At 36.7% G+C, this 16518-nt stretch overlaps 1 protein-coding gene across 9 annotated transcripts in view; it reads left to right on the top strand.

Moving 5' to 3' along the window:
• LOC113520924 (la-related protein 1) overlaps positions 1-16518 on the top strand; it is a 105189-nt gene that overhangs the window by 67215 nt on the left and 21456 nt on the right. For 8 of the 9 annotated variants that reach the window (XM_031911860.2, XM_052892470.1, XM_031911867.2 and 5 more), the window contains 10 exons: positions 6-132; positions 930-1046; positions 2718-2902; positions 8799-8986; positions 10249-10438; positions 11151-11276; positions 12729-13073; positions 13740-13819; positions 15202-15309; positions 16000-16133. In XM_031911860.2, the coding sequence (XP_031767720.2) occupies positions 6-132; positions 930-1046; positions 2718-2902; positions 8799-8986; positions 10249-10438; positions 11151-11276; positions 12729-13073; positions 13740-13819; positions 15202-15309; positions 16000-16133 (1600 nt within the window). The remainder of the gene's footprint in view (positions 1-5; positions 133-929; positions 1047-2717; positions 2903-8798; positions 8987-10248; positions 10439-11150; positions 11277-12728; positions 13074-13739; positions 13820-15201; positions 15310-15999; positions 16134-16518) is intronic. The other variant, XM_031911861.2, reaches the window with a different exon arrangement.

Below are 16518 nucleotides of genomic sequence, written 5' to 3'. Positions count from 1 at the left end.
TTCAGGACCAGGAGCGCAAACCCCCTGAGGAGCACCACCATCAGACGAGGGTAGACAAGTCGGAGCCCACGCACAATCACCAGGGTCACAATGACAGGCACGAGAGGAATATCGATAAAGCAAAGTCTTCTGGTTGGTTCATGTTTCTATAACTTTGTTACTAATGGCAGAGACCGGTTATTTCGAAATGTTATATAGAACAAACCAGAGGGCCTACCATGAAATGTTTTCCGAAATTTCGGAGCCAAACGAAACACAAATTTGATATTAAAATTACATAATACATGCCGTTTGGAAATATTAAAAATGTTAAAAATATTATTTCTTTGGACTTTTATGATAGGATGTATGACGAACGAAATGTTAAACACCATTTATTGGTCCGATTTTGGTATAAACAAAAACACGAAATTGAGTCCGAAATTTCGGAATTTCATTTCATGGTAGACCCGCAGGGATGGTCAACCGGTCGATCGCGACTATTAGTCCAGTCGATCGTGGCAAGGCAAACAATATAATATTTTGCTAATGTAGCGGAAGATGCGCAGACGCAATGCTCACACTAATATAAATAAGTAGTTACTAAGAACAAATTTCAGTTTTATGTTTTTCCCTTTTAATGAAATAAAAAATACTACAATGCTACATAATTGTGTACTGAACTATATTGTTTCATTTGTGATTTCAAGAAGTGTGTAATTGGTAGATCTGGGTACAGAGGAATAACACCTAAGTCCTCAGGAATGGCAACGCATGGGAGGTGTCCTTTGCGAAACAGTATACTCTGTTATGTCCACGGTACTGCTCATGTCTATAGGCGACGGTTACAACTTTTCATCGGGTAGGCCGTCAGCTTGTTTGCCATTCTGAGTTGCATAAAAAAAACTTGTACAATGGGTACTGAACACTATGCAACTGTCAATTTACAGGTGTTGGGAAGAGCAGCAGCAAGTCCGGCAAACACAAATGGGTCCCGCTGGACATTGATGTGAAGGCGGCAAGGCCGAGCAAGCATGGCGCCCAGCACAGTACGAGGCCCGACCATGGTGAGTGTTACCATAACTCCTATATTGATTGATAGGCGTCACCGGTGTTCCCCAACGTGGGGCACACGCACCACAAGGGGGCAGTTGGATAGTTAAGGGGGGGAGGGGCAATTAGAAAATGGACTCGAAGCGTTTTGAACCCTCTTGCTCCGAGCCATTTAAGTGCAATGCCACGAGTAGATATCGGTGCCAAATTTAACAAAAAAAAGTAAATTAATAAAAATGCTGTAAATATTTATTAGGATTAATTTCGTTTGACGTTACCAAAATATCAACTGGGCGATTAGAGTAGCCAAGTAAATTTTATCGGAAAAAAATATGTATGGGGGCATAAAAATTTTAGAAATGTTCAAGTGGGACATGGCACAAAAAATGGTTGGGAAACACTGGTCGTCACCCTCACAGTGATGAGGATCAGAAAGGTAAATATGTTATTTACCTTAAGGTTGTCTTGTAAAGATTGCTCTCAGCAATAAGACCGCCTTACTGCACTTGTACAATTGTATCGTTGTGTTCGTAAATTGTCTTGCTTATTTCCTATATTGTATAATGCAAGTAAAATATACTCAGTAATTCCTTCATAAATACGTCATACCCGGGAACGGGGAAATTTGTTGACACATAGATTTTTATATTTATGACATGCAGACATTATTGCTATTGCGTGAGGGCGCCCTCTGGTGTTGAGAGTTTCTCGACTACCTTCACTTTTAAAAAATTATGTTAAAACTATATATTGCTATACGACCGACTAACTGCCTGTTGTCAACCCTTGTCGGAAATACTATAATAATTACTGCTGGCATCCGGTCAACTCGTATAGAAACGTTCCCGAGTATGACGATTTGTCTTTGCTCTAGTGCAATCCCGTAATTTAGGCCTCTCGTCCCTTATTCATAGAGACGTAGGGTTACGCAATCGGGTATATTATAGTTTTTCTTTACTGTAATGTATAATACGTTTGTAATATGTGACAAACGTGTTTACAGTATAGAAAATACATATAGATAAATACCATGATAGTGGATGTGTGGGGTGACAAGGAATGACAGCAAGGTCGTAGCTAGACCCTAGTTTTTTTTTTTTAATGTATGATAATGGAATGGTAACCCCGCCTGCGCTAAAAGTATACACTGGCGTGGCACTAGTGAGGAATGATTGGTGAGGATGAAAAAGTAGGTTTTTTTTAATGGATGATAATGGAATGGTAACCCCACCCGTGCTATCGGTATACACCGGCGGGGCACCATCAGTGGTGCCCTAGCATGCATATGATAGTGAAGAATGATAGGTGAGTATGAAGCAGGTCAGTTAGCCCATCGTGACGAATTCAACGATAAATTAGTCACGACGGTTCCCAGGGGGAACCACGTGGACGTCGACCTGACAGGGTATATTGCTAGTAATGGGGCTATTTGACCCCATTTCTAACAATCCCTTTTCTCCCCCTATGGACGATAGTTGCCACTTCGCGTGGGCAGTCAGCTCGTTCGCCATTCCAGGTTTTCGTGAAAGAATTGAATTGATTTATTAATACTGAACAATTAATTGTAGTTTATTCACAAGTTTTTTTTTAATTCCACTGTCACCTTACCCTTGGGTGCTTCGCTATAGTATCAGGCCGTACAAGTGTGTGAGCAGCGAGTGATACATATGTTGTCCCCCCCCTAGACACGGTGTCGCTGAACGGCGAGGACCCCCGAGGCCGCGGCGGCCCCGGGCGTGGGCGGGGCGGGGCGAGGGGCGCGAGGGGAGGCGCGCGGCGACCGCGGCCGGCCTCCGCGCTGCCCGCGCCGCCGCACGCGCACCTGCCATACCATCCTCACGAGCTGGCGCACCATCCTGACCTGGCGCAGGTACGTACATGGCCGGTTTACTTTTACACATTTGGCAAAAAGAAATGATTTTTCTATTTTTTATTTCAGTTTTTATAATAATAATAATAGATTTATTTATTTTCTCCATTAATTTTACGGAAAAAGACGGGTACATGAAAAATTACAATTATATGTGTGGTAAATGCATATACGCAATGCTCTGTAAATGTATATGTGGCAAACTGGACCCTAAACTAGATCAGAGATCTGTATCTCAGTAATCAATTTTCAGGAAGAAATTTCGAATGCTTATTATGTTAACAATTGTTTTTGAAGTGCACCTCATGACCACCATTGCTTCACTCACCAATAATTTAGGTACATGGCAGTTTTAGATTATATAGATAGAGTGTCTCCATACAAATGCTTCGAGAAAAACGGCTCAACTTTTTCATACAATTTTACGTGATAAATAGTTACGAGTGATTCCTTTATAACTTCTATGTTTATTTTGTCTTATAATTTCTGCACCTTTTTAATGCGTAAACACTCATTTTGTTTATTAAATAATACGTCAATATACATTATATGTGTAAGTATAAAGTGCACTGATAAAAAACGAGTCGATTAAATTGCCAATTGTTTTGTTTGTTTTCAAAAGTTCTTTATTTATCATAAGTGATTACAAATATAATAAATTCCAGTGTACGTAAGTCTAGAGTTTACAATCAGCCATAAATCGTTTGGCGAGTAACATTATATGCACTCCTTCAAACATTTAAAATAGAGATACAAGTATCTATAACTCCTCTACACAACATAAAAACTTACATTACATGATGTAACTTATTAATTATGTTCGTAAAATAAACACAAAATGCACATATTTGTAAATTGTGCATTGTAACAAAAATCATACAATTAATTTTGGGACGGTAGTAAGTAATTTGCCAATTAGCTGACTAAAAGTTGATCCGTTTTTGAGGCTCGATGCTCTATCTGTTATCTATATAATCTAAGATTTTTTTTTATACAACTTAGAATGGCTAACAAGCTGACGGCCCACCCGATGGAAAGTGGTAACCGTTGGTTCCTCTGTACCCTGTAAATTCACGCCATATCCCACCTTTCAAATCGAAACACAGCCATGCAAACACAACTGCTTCACGGTTGAAACACGAATGGGACAGAGGTACCCAAGCAATCGACTTTTGATATAAAATACAGGTGAGGATGAAGTTCTCATACGAAATATTGTTAGGGATAGGCTTAATACATCCTGTTGCAAGCAATACCCTTCCTTTACAGTTATTAACAGGAAAAAAAAAACACCTAAGGTGTAAAAGATGCCCTCAGAAATGTTGCGAAGAGAAAGTCGACGATTCTACCGTCAATTACTGTACATAAGTACCACCGACTTTCGAGCAGTCACCGTTCTTGGTGGAATGTAATTGGCTACATCTTTTGTCCAAAATCACCCAAAGTCAAATTTGGGCTACAAACTTGGTTTATTAATTTTCATATCTTTGTATAAACAGGGTGTCTACTGTACTTTTTTTTTTCAGTTTTAAAGAATGCATGATTTTTTTATATAAATTTTATGTGATTGCAATATATATACAATTTGAACTGTCAGTTTAAAATGTTTCTAGATGTAAGACTATCGTAATAAGGATAAAATCATTGCTGACCATGATTTCGTCCATGACTTATGTACTACTCTAAATGGTCGAGTCTCATTATTAATTCAATTACATATATGTTAAATACTAAACTAACATATATATATATATATATATATATATATATATATATATATATATATATGTTCGTAGTGAGATTAATTTATTAATTTATAAAGCTATTCGTACAAAAAGAAAGGTCCTAGTTTGATTTTTTTTGTAACTATCGTAATGTAATGTTGCAAAAAGTATAATCAAAATCGATTCGGAAATGTGAATGGATCATCCATTCGCAATAGACACGAATCCACAAAGAAATGTGACCATGAAGGGTAGTACATAAGTCTAAACAGTCCCGTTCCTTCCTTTTGACGTCATCGCCATTTTGAGCGCCATTTTCTTGTTACTACATGCATGCCACGCATGTTATTGGGCTTTTTATAATATTACTAATTAGTTGTGGGATCATATATATTTTTCTTTTTGTACCATTATTATTTGATAACATTTTGCTTCCTATCATCATCATCATCATCATCATCATCATATTAGCTGTTAACTGACCACTGCTGAATATAGGCCTCCCCCTATTGGGAAGACAACCGCAGTTAGGCTTTGGTGACGTTTAAAATGACACATTTCTGTAGTTTACAGATATGACGAAAATGTAACTGAGTTTATAACCTCCTTTTTTAAAGTCGGTTGAATAGAAAGTTAATCGCTAGTACATATGAATTATATTAAGAATTATAGCGAAGATACTAAATTTAACTCGATAACCTTTTTAGCCGACTTCAAAAAGGATTTTCTCATTTGCGTTGTATTTTTTTGTTTGTTACCTTAAAACTCGGTCAATTGTAAACCGATTTGATAAATTCTTTATGTCTAAAAGGATATGCTTCCAATTGTTCCCGTAGAAATTTTATCAGAATCGATTCAGTAGGTAATCAAAATAATTGGTTTTCCTACAATTTAAGTCGCTTTTTTTGGTGAAACACGAGTTTTAATTATTGACTCATAAAGTGTAACAACCAACGCCACAATTAAGCCAATTTTAATATAAATGGCTTTTATTTGCTTCAGCATGATTGGCTAACAAACATTCAAACATTGTTACAAACTTATCTATGTATTTTTATAATATTGGTTATTCACATCATGCTTTACTAATTGTTAAAAGTGATACATATAATATTTGGATCGATTCTTTCATTTCTCTAAATCCATCTGTAAAATAAAGTTTCAATTTGGATATAAACTCTTATATGTAACTTACAAGTGTATTAAAGGATATATCAACATTTCTGAATTACACGATACAGGCTTGCATGTCTATTGTGTGATTTGTAGAATTAATCATCCATATAGAAATGTTTTGACAGATAAATATTTTTTTTCATTTGATATAAAATAAAATAATATAAAATAAATAATTTAATAAATAAATATCACAGCCAAAACTTTATTGTAAATACCAGTAATATAATAATAGTAATATTATTTTTATTCTGATTCGATACATATAGCACGATTCAAGTGTACACATAGATCTTACACGATGTGATGGCTTAACAACTAGAGCGTATTAAATCTTAAGTTCAGACGAGAAAAATAAAAAAAAATAAGAACTAATCTTGTAATAAAGTCAATATTGTTATAATTATAGTTTATTATGGTCCATAAAACAGTTATTTTTAAATACTATCGTTTGAAAATATTAGCTTAATAGGTGGATATTTAGAGAATTTAGTCTCAGAATCGGCCCCATTGTTGCTTTTATTATATACAGTAGAATTTAAATTATCCGAACACAGATTATCCGAATATTCGATTATCCGGATAATCCGATCTTTACGGCTCTAATTACCGATTTAGAAATGGTATAATATTATTATATATTAATTGGTTAAATAGGTATGTAATCCATTATCTTTATTGCTCGTAATTTTTTTTTTAATAATATAATCTAAATGACGTATGTTAAACCCTTTACGTAATAAAAAAAAAAACATATTTTACTACGTGAATTATGTATTGTTTGATTTGACTTTGAAATCGATTATCCGGATTTTCGATTATACGGATTCCATACCTGGTTTTATTTGATTCGAATAATTGAGATTCTACTGTAATAACTTTTTTATTTACTAATCACTAATTAACTATGGACACGAAATCCTCATTATGGTGCTCAAAATATTATAAAATCAACTATAAATATCATGGGACTGTATCTTATATAATTATTATGTATTATATTGGTTTATATTTGGTTCATCACTTATGGGGTTTGCGGTCATTTTCACATCACATCCATGTCTGAAAATGATGGGAATCCACACCAAGTGCCTTTGGTTTTATATATAATATTCGGTAATTAAAAATAGTTTTTATAGAAAATACTTATAAGTAAACTATGAAAATCATATTTATATTATTTCTTGGGTAATTGAAAAAAGAAACTTAATATTCATAAATGTATGTTAAAAGAAATAAAATATTGAGAGAATGGTAATATGTAAAAATAGAAAGATGTATATACTGGGAGAGAACTAGATTTAGAATTTATTGATGATCTATCTATGGAAGGAGTAAACAGTTTCCGGAATCTGCGTGCATACTTGAGACGACTTATGAAAATACAGGAGGCGAGTTATGTCTATAAGGATAAAGGCTTTTTGCATTCGATTCTCCCTGCTTGGAGTTTAGGTAGATACATGTCATAATATGATTTTCATATTGAAATAATATTTTCTATAAATATACTATACATGAATTGTGCGTATTGTCATTAGAAATATCTGTCATGGCTATTTTAGTAGTTGAAAAGTTTTTAGGGATATATTATCTGTAACGGGGAAACAAAATAAATGAAATTTATATTAAAACCATAAGAATAAATATGCGGGTAGAATGAACACTCTCGTAAATTCAATAATAATAACTAGTATGCTGCGCGGCCGGCCCGCGTCCGCGTTTATTGCGAGTTAAACCAGTCGACAGTCAGCGCTCGCGGGCGACAGACGTCGTTGAGGACGTGTGTCGCTGGAGTCGCGACATGTCTTATAATTATTTATTGAATGAGAATACATTTGAAGCAAAGATCTTAACGTATACAGGGTCTGAAGGGATGAAGGTCATATTTTGACGGTATTGTCGCACAAAGTATATGAGTGTCATATCTATCCAGTATATTTATTCTTTTTGTTAGGGTTTTTCTTTTTTAGTAAACATATAGATGTATGTTGCACGTATTCTGAATGTTGAAATTAGAGCATACTGGGGTAAAACGCATGCGTCGAATCGTCATAAATAATGGAAGCATTTTCAGTCCAATTAGATTATTTATGGATATATTTCGATAATTAATTATTTTTTATGGGTTATTTGTATCAATGATAATACTCACAATAATTTCTATTTGGTACAGAGAAAATGTTACAATACTAATAAAAAGTCTATATAAAAATAGTCTGTTCCTCTTCTCTATGCAATCGTTACCGCTAGCGAGCTGTGAGATAGAATGAGACAGAAGCATGCGTTGTCTTGTTTTTTCTTATGCGAGCGCTAACTGAAACGATTATATCTGTAGATTCGTTTATTTTTTGTCCATGATGACAGTAAATATTATTTATTATGGATTTCTCAATTTATTAAACGATATTAGATTTGTAAAGGTGATTATGAGATGTTTCCCAAACATTTTTTTTTCTCTTAGAAACGTGTCGTGTTCTCGTTTAAATTGAATCACTGGTATTGAGGTTACATCTAGGCGCGCCTTATTAGTATGAGAGGCTTAATTTTTTTTTTCATTTACCGAGTTTCACTGATCGAATAAAGCTATATAGCTTTGTAAGAGTTAAAATTAGTATTCATTTGTTTCTGCCACAATGTACGCATGCAAACAGTAAAATCTATTAGAAAAAGAATAATAATAATAGTTTGCAACAATTAGTTGCTAAAATGATCGATACGCAACCGTTTTTGTGCTATGGCGGCTATATACGGCTTGCTACAATTTACAGTGGTGTATAATTTTATTTATTTCTGCTTACCCCCTCGGGTAACAGGCGACACCTATATTTATGTAACAATATATTGGCGTGAAGATATTTCAAAAGACAATACACATAAGACATGTTTTAAACTAAATAAAAAGTTATAATTATTAACATAGTATCATCAAATCAAATGTATGATTGCAAACGAAACCGAAGGCACCCCCGCTTACCGTCCCCCTCCCTCCTATCCAGCTGCGGGTCGCTCAAGCTGGCGTGGCACAGGGCCTGGTGCTGCAGTACTCGGCCCTCGCGCCGCTCGGCGCCCCCATGGGCGCTCCGCTGGCGCAGGCCTTCTACTACGGCGCCGCCGCCGCCACCGCCACGCCCTACGGCATCGGGCTCGACCAGGCCACGCTGAAAGACCTCATCAAGAAACAAATGTAAGTATTGAAAGGATGTTTGAAGATACTTAGTGCGGCAAACAAGCTGACGGTACTGATGGAAGCTGTAACCGTCGCCTATAAACATGAACAGTACATAAACATAAATACGTTTATTAACAATAGAAAATAATAATAATAATAGATACATAGAACGTTAATTGTAAATTATGTGACATTATGTTATGGTTGGCTTAATATCCTAAATGGCTTTAACCTTAAATAGTCACGTACAGTGCGGTTTCAAAGGAATTTTCTCCCGCAACCGCTTCGGTTATGGAATAAGCTCCCTGCCGTGGTTTCCCCTTGAGACTACAGTATGTATCTTCTTCAGTTATATTAAGGTTTCTTCAGGGTTAGCAAGGCGCACGTGACACTCAAACGTCCATAGGTTACAGTGACCGTTTACCATCACGCAGGCCGTATGTTAGTTTGCCACCTTTGTGATATAAAAAAAATATCCCATCTTGTCCAAAATTACTGATGGCTCACACTGATAAAAAGTTGACTGGAACAGATCTCTTTCAGAGATAAACCGACTTTAGCAAAATTAGTCGTTAAACTAATCGTTGTAGATCTTTTTTAAAAGTCCAATAAATAATATATAAAGTTGTGGCTGTCTATCGACATGAACATCACAAAGTTGATTCACAAGAGTCAATTGTCAAGATATTCAATTATATCAAGGTACAATATGGCTCTTAACCAGTAATTTCATTGCGATATCTCACTTTTCATAACAGCTTATAAAATTAATACAAATACATCTAGTTATGTAAATGTATTGTTTAATTGGTAGACGTAAAAAATAAAGTAAAATATTTTTTTTATTTTACCGGCTACTTATTAAATTAATTAAATTCTTACAATTTCGATTATCCGAATATTCGATTATCCGGACTTATTAATCACGATTCCTAATTACCGATTTAGAAATGGTATTATATATATTAATTGGGTAAATAGGTATTACTAGCCATTGTTTTTATAGCTCGTAATTTTTTTTTATATCGTATTGTCTAAATGACGTATTTTTATATAATAAAAAAGTTTTTTTTTTAAGATGGCATGTTTAATTTGACTTTGAAATTGATTATCCGGAATACCTCTGTATTCCGGATAATGGAAAATCCGGATAATTTATTTTATTTGATTCGGATAATCGAGATTCTACTGTGCTTGTTTTTTCTCGACGTCTTTAGATACTATACATAGACTAGACTTGAAATTGAACGTGTCTCAATGAAACATTTGTTTTTCAGCGAATACTACTTCAGTCCGGACAACTTGGCGCGCGACTTCTTCCTCCGTCGCAAAATGGCGGCGGACGGCACGATACCCGTGACGCTGATAGCTTCGTTCCACCGCGTCAGAGCACTCACAGCTGACGTGCAGCTCGTGCTTGACGCTATTAGGGACTCGGACAAACTGCAGCTGGTCGGCGGGTTCAAGGTATGGACTTCTGCATATTTCTTTTTGATAGGTAATAATTGAATGGTAATCCCACCCCGCCTGCGCTAACGGGATACGCTGGCGGGGCACCAGTGAGGGATGATAGATGAGAATGAAAACAGGCCAGTTAGCCCATCATGATGAATTCATAAGGAATTAACCATGATAGTTTCCAGGGAGAACCGTGTGGAGATCGACCTGGTTGGATATATTGCTAGCAATGGGATTCTTTGTCTCCATTACTAACAATTCCTTTCCTCCCTCTGCATATATTTATGCACGTTTCACAAATTAATAGTTTTGAACCTGGAATGATATGTGGGGGCATTATTTGTTCTCTGTTATGTGCATGGTACTGCTCACGTCTATAGGCGACGGTTACCACTTTCCATCAGGTGGGCCGTCACCTTGTTTGCCATTCTAAGTTGTATAAAAAAATATATATAATATGCCTACTGTAAGGTTTTTTTAATGGGTGAAAATGAAATTGTAACCCCGCCTGCGCTAACGGTATACACTGGCGGGACACCAGCGAGAGGTGATTGGTGAGGATGAAAGCAGGTCAGTTAGCCCATCGTGAAGAATTCCATTAGAAATAACCACGATGGTTTCCAGGGGGAACCGCGTGGAGGTCGACCTAATAGGGTACATTGCTAGCAATAGAGCTGTTAAACCCCATTACTAACAATCCCTTTCCCCCCGTCTACTGCAGGTTCGGACAGCGTTCGAGCCAACGAAGTGGCCAATATTAGACATAACATCTGGCACTAACTCTGACGACGGCGAGAAACAGAAGGTATCCGAAGAGAAGCCGACAGTTACCGAAGACAAGCCTAAGGTGAGCAGGAGCGTTGATTTAATGCATATTTATAATTTAATAAGGGGTTATTCATAAAATATTAAAAATAATCCTACAACTCTGTTTTATATATATATATATATATATATATATATATATATATATATATATATATATATATAATTTATCTATACTCTGTTTTTATGTATGTTTCAACCGTGAAGTAGTTGTGTTTGCATGGCTGTGTTTTGGTTTGAAGGGTGGGATATGGCGTGAATTTACTGGGTACAGAGGAATAACATCTGAGTCCTCAGGAATGGCAACGTATGGGGGGTATCATGGGCGAAACAGTATACTCTGTTATGTCCACGGTACTGCTCATGTCTATAGGCGACGGTTACCACTTTCCATCAGGTGGGCCGTCAGCTTGTTTGCCATTCTAAGTTGTATAAAAAAATATGTATATACTAATAATTTATTGCACCATATCTGTTATACTTTGTATACAAACCTTATATGCACTTTCTTCTTTCACTGAAGAATGAATGCTTGAAGATATCTCTAAAGGGATAAGTACGCCTGTGTACATTTTTGCTATAATCTAATATTTGTTTGTAAAAAATGCTGGTTCTTGTTATTATATATTATTATTTATTTATTATATTATTTGTAATTGAAAATTTGTTGACTTGAAGTATTGTATGTATTTTTTGTTCTTTTTCAATTGTTTATAAATATTCTTTTTTATAAAAAACTACAATTGTCAATATATAAAAAGGTTAATTTTGAACAATATCTGTATTATAAGTGAATGTACAAAAGTATATAAATAAAATAAATAAACACTACAATAGCTAAAATAAGTTTAAAAGGGACTAGATGTTTTTATTTATTTATTTATTTCAACTGGGTGAGCTTTACATTCTCCTAATACGCTCACCCAGAAAAACATCAGTACTATAAAACATACTTTTTAATTAAATGGAATAATATTATTGTAATTTAACAATAATAGAAATAAGAATAAATAAGATTTTAAATTTCTGAACACAATATGATGACCACAGAGTGTTCTGTGGCCATCCGACGAAACTCTACAAGCTGAGGGCCTACCATGAAGTTTTCCGAAATTTCGCAGCCAAACCTGTTTTGAAATATTAAAAATGTTAAAATATTGTTCCTTTGGACTTTTATGATAGGATGTATGACGAACGAAATGTTAAACACCATTTATTGGACCGATTTTGGTATAAACAAAAACACGTAATTGAGTCCGAAATTTCGAAATTTCATTACATGGCAGACCCGTTGAAGGCAGACACGTCTAATTGTTTATGAATAAAGGGGTTACTGTCTGAGCCAGAAACTTCTTCGCACAGATAAAAAAGTGCATGGATAAATTTATAATGATTGGTCAAATCATTAAAATGATTGTCTGCAATCAGTAGCCTGTACTAAACAAATTAATAAACCTAATATCCAATTTTAAAGGCTCCCGAAAATGAAGTGAAGACGAGTACGCCTAACGACCGACCAACTGTCCCCGAAGCAAGGTCGACCGTTCCCCAATCAGAAGCAACTGTGCCCCAAGCAGCACCGACTGTGCCCCAAGCAGTACCAACTGCGCCCGAAGTTAAGACAAACCGACCTGAGGAGAGACCAACCTCAACAGAGGACAAGTCGGCCGAAGTAACGCCCGCAGTGACAGAAATACCAGAGGTTTCGATAGCCAACGTACAAGTGGCGGACGAGGCGCCCAGTATAGAGGGTGTGAGCGAGACGGACGCAGTGAAGGCAGAGAGTGATGCGTCTGCGGGCGCTGTGAGGGAAGGAGAGGTGAGATATTTGATTTGTAATTTATAATTTTAATATTATTTTTTATACCAACCGTTTACTGTCCACTGCAGGACGTTAAAACAAGAAGCTTCCCCCATAAGGGGTTTTTTATGGGTGAAAATGGTATGGTAACCACGCCTGCGCTAACGGGATTCGTTGGCGGAGCACCAGTGAAGGGTGATAGATGAGAATGAAAACAGGCCAGTTAGCTCATCATGATGAATTCATCAGGAATTAACCATGATAGTTTCCAGGGGGAACCGTGAGGAGGTCGACCTGGTTTGGGTATATTGTTAGCAATGGGAGGGACGCTGCTACTTATCCTTCGGTTTTAGTTTCCTTAATCGTCTCTTACGACACCCACGGGAAAGGAATGGGTGTCACATTCTATGCCGGGACCACACACGGGCATGAATGATGCCTGTTTTAAAACGCCTATAGTTTTTCTTAAATTTAACATTTTATTTAGCAAAACGTGACGTAACCAGTTCCTCGTAGAAATATTATAAAAGTCGATTGATTAGTTTAATTTTTAGAGCAAAATAATTAATTTTGTTACAGTTATAATTTTTTTTTTTTTTAATATTATACACGTTATTAAACATCTGTAGTTTTGTACAGTGCACGTGTCTGTCAGTGTGTGTAAACGATGATGGATGATTCCAGGAAACTCAGAAGAAAGGCGATTCCAACGAGGACCCACCTCTGCAGTCAGAGAACAGCGATGAAAAGCCTGGGGAGAAAAAGTGAGTAGATATATATATAGATAAACACTTTGAGCCATTTACGACACACGTAAACTAACAAATGAGTTTATACAACCAGATTAGTTACACTTTTTTTTTAATATAAAACAAAATATAAAATACGAACATATGTTTTCACCATGTGTGGCGTAATGACCCAAATAGGCTACATCTCAGTGATAGTTTTGCTTAAAAGCAAAGCACTGATTTGCAGTTGCAGCCTGAAGTAAAGCTACACGGACGTATGCAACGAACTCGGAGTGTATGTAACCCTGTGTGATCAAATTAACAGCCAAAATTAAAATTGTATTATATAGATGGGGTTCTTCAAAAGGGGGGTGAAGAGGTATCTTCAGGGTCGGCAACGCGCGCGTAATACCTCTGGTATTGCAGGCGTTCATAGGCTACAGTAACCACTTACCATCAGGCGGGCCGTATGCTTGTTTGCCTCCTCAGTGGTTTAAAAAAATACATATTTACATAAATGATGCATAAATATTAATAATAATATATACATTATAAGCTTACACGCTGTTTTTATTTAAATTTCAATACTCAACATAACAATTCCTTTCCCTGTGTCTTACCAATTAGCATTGCACCTCACTGGAAACCCTTTTCAAAACTGTCAACCGTTGTATGATACGTAACCTCGTAACGATAGTGGTCGCAGCCCGACTGCGGCCACTTTGAACCGAGGTGAGAGCGACGCGCCGCCACCGAACTGCGAACGCAATATGCCTTCAGCGGCTCATACGCGGCGCTACATTATTTAATGTACAATAAACTGGCAACTTTAATAAATATTGTGAATGGTAGAAAATGGTAGAATTTGTACCGTTATTTTTTTTTTAATACTATATCTCAATATGAGAGGGAGACTTTGTACAAAAATCGATTGCTTCGGTACCTCTGTTCCATTCGTGTTTCAACCGTGAAGCAGTTGTTTGCATAGCTGTGTCTCGGTTTGAAAGGTGGGATATGGCGTGAAATTACAGGGTACAGAGGAGTAACACCTGAGTCTTCAGGAATGGGAACGCATGGAGGGGTATCATGGGCGAAACAGTATACTCTGTTATGTCCATAGTACTGCTCATGTCTATAGACGACGGTTACAACTTTCCATCAGGCGGGCCGTCAGCTTGTTTGCCATTGTAAGTTGTATATAAAAAAAAATACAGGGTACAGAGGCATTACACCTTAGTCCTCTCAAATGACAACGTTTTAGTACATTGGGTGACACAGTATGCTCTATTATATCCACAGTACTGTTTATGTCAATAGGTGACAGTTACCACTTTCCATCAGGTGGGCCGTTAGTTTCTTAGCCGTTTTAGTTTGTATAAAAGACAAAAAATATTGTTTTTTTTTTATTGTCGCAGACGTAAGAAACAAATGGTGGGGATATTTCCCCTAGCCACGATGGGGGGACCGCTGGTCGCTCCTGTGTCCAGTCTGTTGCGCGCTGTGCCACCGCCACCATTACCAAGGTACGTTTGTTGAGGATGAATAAGGAATAGTAACCCCGCTGACGTTGGCGCTACGCTTTTACGCTAGCGGGACACCAGTAAGGGATGTAAGGTGAGGATGAAGGCAGGGCAGTTAGCCTATCGTGACGAATTCAACAAGAATTAATTACGATGGTTTCCAGGGGAGACCAAGCGGAGGTCGACCTAACATGGTGTATATATACTGTAGTAATAATAATACGGATCAGACATCAAAATAAATAGATAGATAGATACTCTTTATTGTTTCCTCCAAAAGATCACAGTAGTAAACTTATTATAGATACAAACAATTACAAGAAATAAAACCGTGATGCAGTTATGTTTGCATGGCTGTATTTCGATTTGAAGGGTGCAATATGGCAGTGAATTCACAGGGTATAGTCCTCTGTAACTTGTGATGTGAGTGGTGTTATTCCTATAACACCTGAGTCCTCAGGAATGGCAACACATGGGGGGTATCATGGGCGAAACAGTATATTCTGTTACGTCCATGGTACTGCTCATGTCTATAGGCGACGGTAACCACTGTCCATTAAGTGGGCCGTCAGCTTGTTTGCCATTCTAAGTTGCATAAGAAAATCACTCAGAACTATTTATCACGCAAAATTGTATGAAGAAGTTGACCCGTTTTTCTCGAAGCATTTGTATGGTATACTCGTATGTATACAGGATGTTCCGCACGAACCGCGCCACCACGCCGCTGCTGGGTGGCACGCCACCTCTGCTGGGCGGCGCGGCCGGCCCGCATCACGATCTGCTCAACCCCGACGTGCCGGAGTTCATACCGCAAGCCAGGAGGCAAGGTCAGTATATACACACCTGCAATGCCGCTGGTGTCGTGGGTGAGCATGGGCGGCGGTAGTCACTTACACGATACGGCGAGCCATGATGTGGGTGATGTTTTAACTTAAATTATAAATTTTATTAAAACATGAATAAGATATTTCAAAATTTGTTAGATAAGATCTCTGATAGAAGATAGAATCTCACCTTGAATACATATATATATATATATATATATATATATATATATATATATATATATATATATATATATATATATATATATATATATATATATTTGTATTATTTTGTTATTTTTTTTTACTTGTTGCAATAAAGTGTAAAATAAATACATATACAACATTCAGAGAGTGAGCCTCCATTTGTTTTAATTTTTTTTAATAA

The sequence above is a fragment of the Galleria mellonella genome, unplaced genomic scaffold, assembly GCF_026898425.1.
Source record: "Galleria mellonella isolate WM207_F2 unplaced genomic scaffold, CSIRO_AGI_GalMel_v1 utg158, whole genome shotgun sequence".
Classification (NCBI taxonomy): domain Eukaryota; kingdom Metazoa; phylum Arthropoda; class Insecta; order Lepidoptera; family Pyralidae; genus Galleria; species Galleria mellonella.
This window is presented reverse-complemented; position numbering and strand designations above follow the sequence as displayed.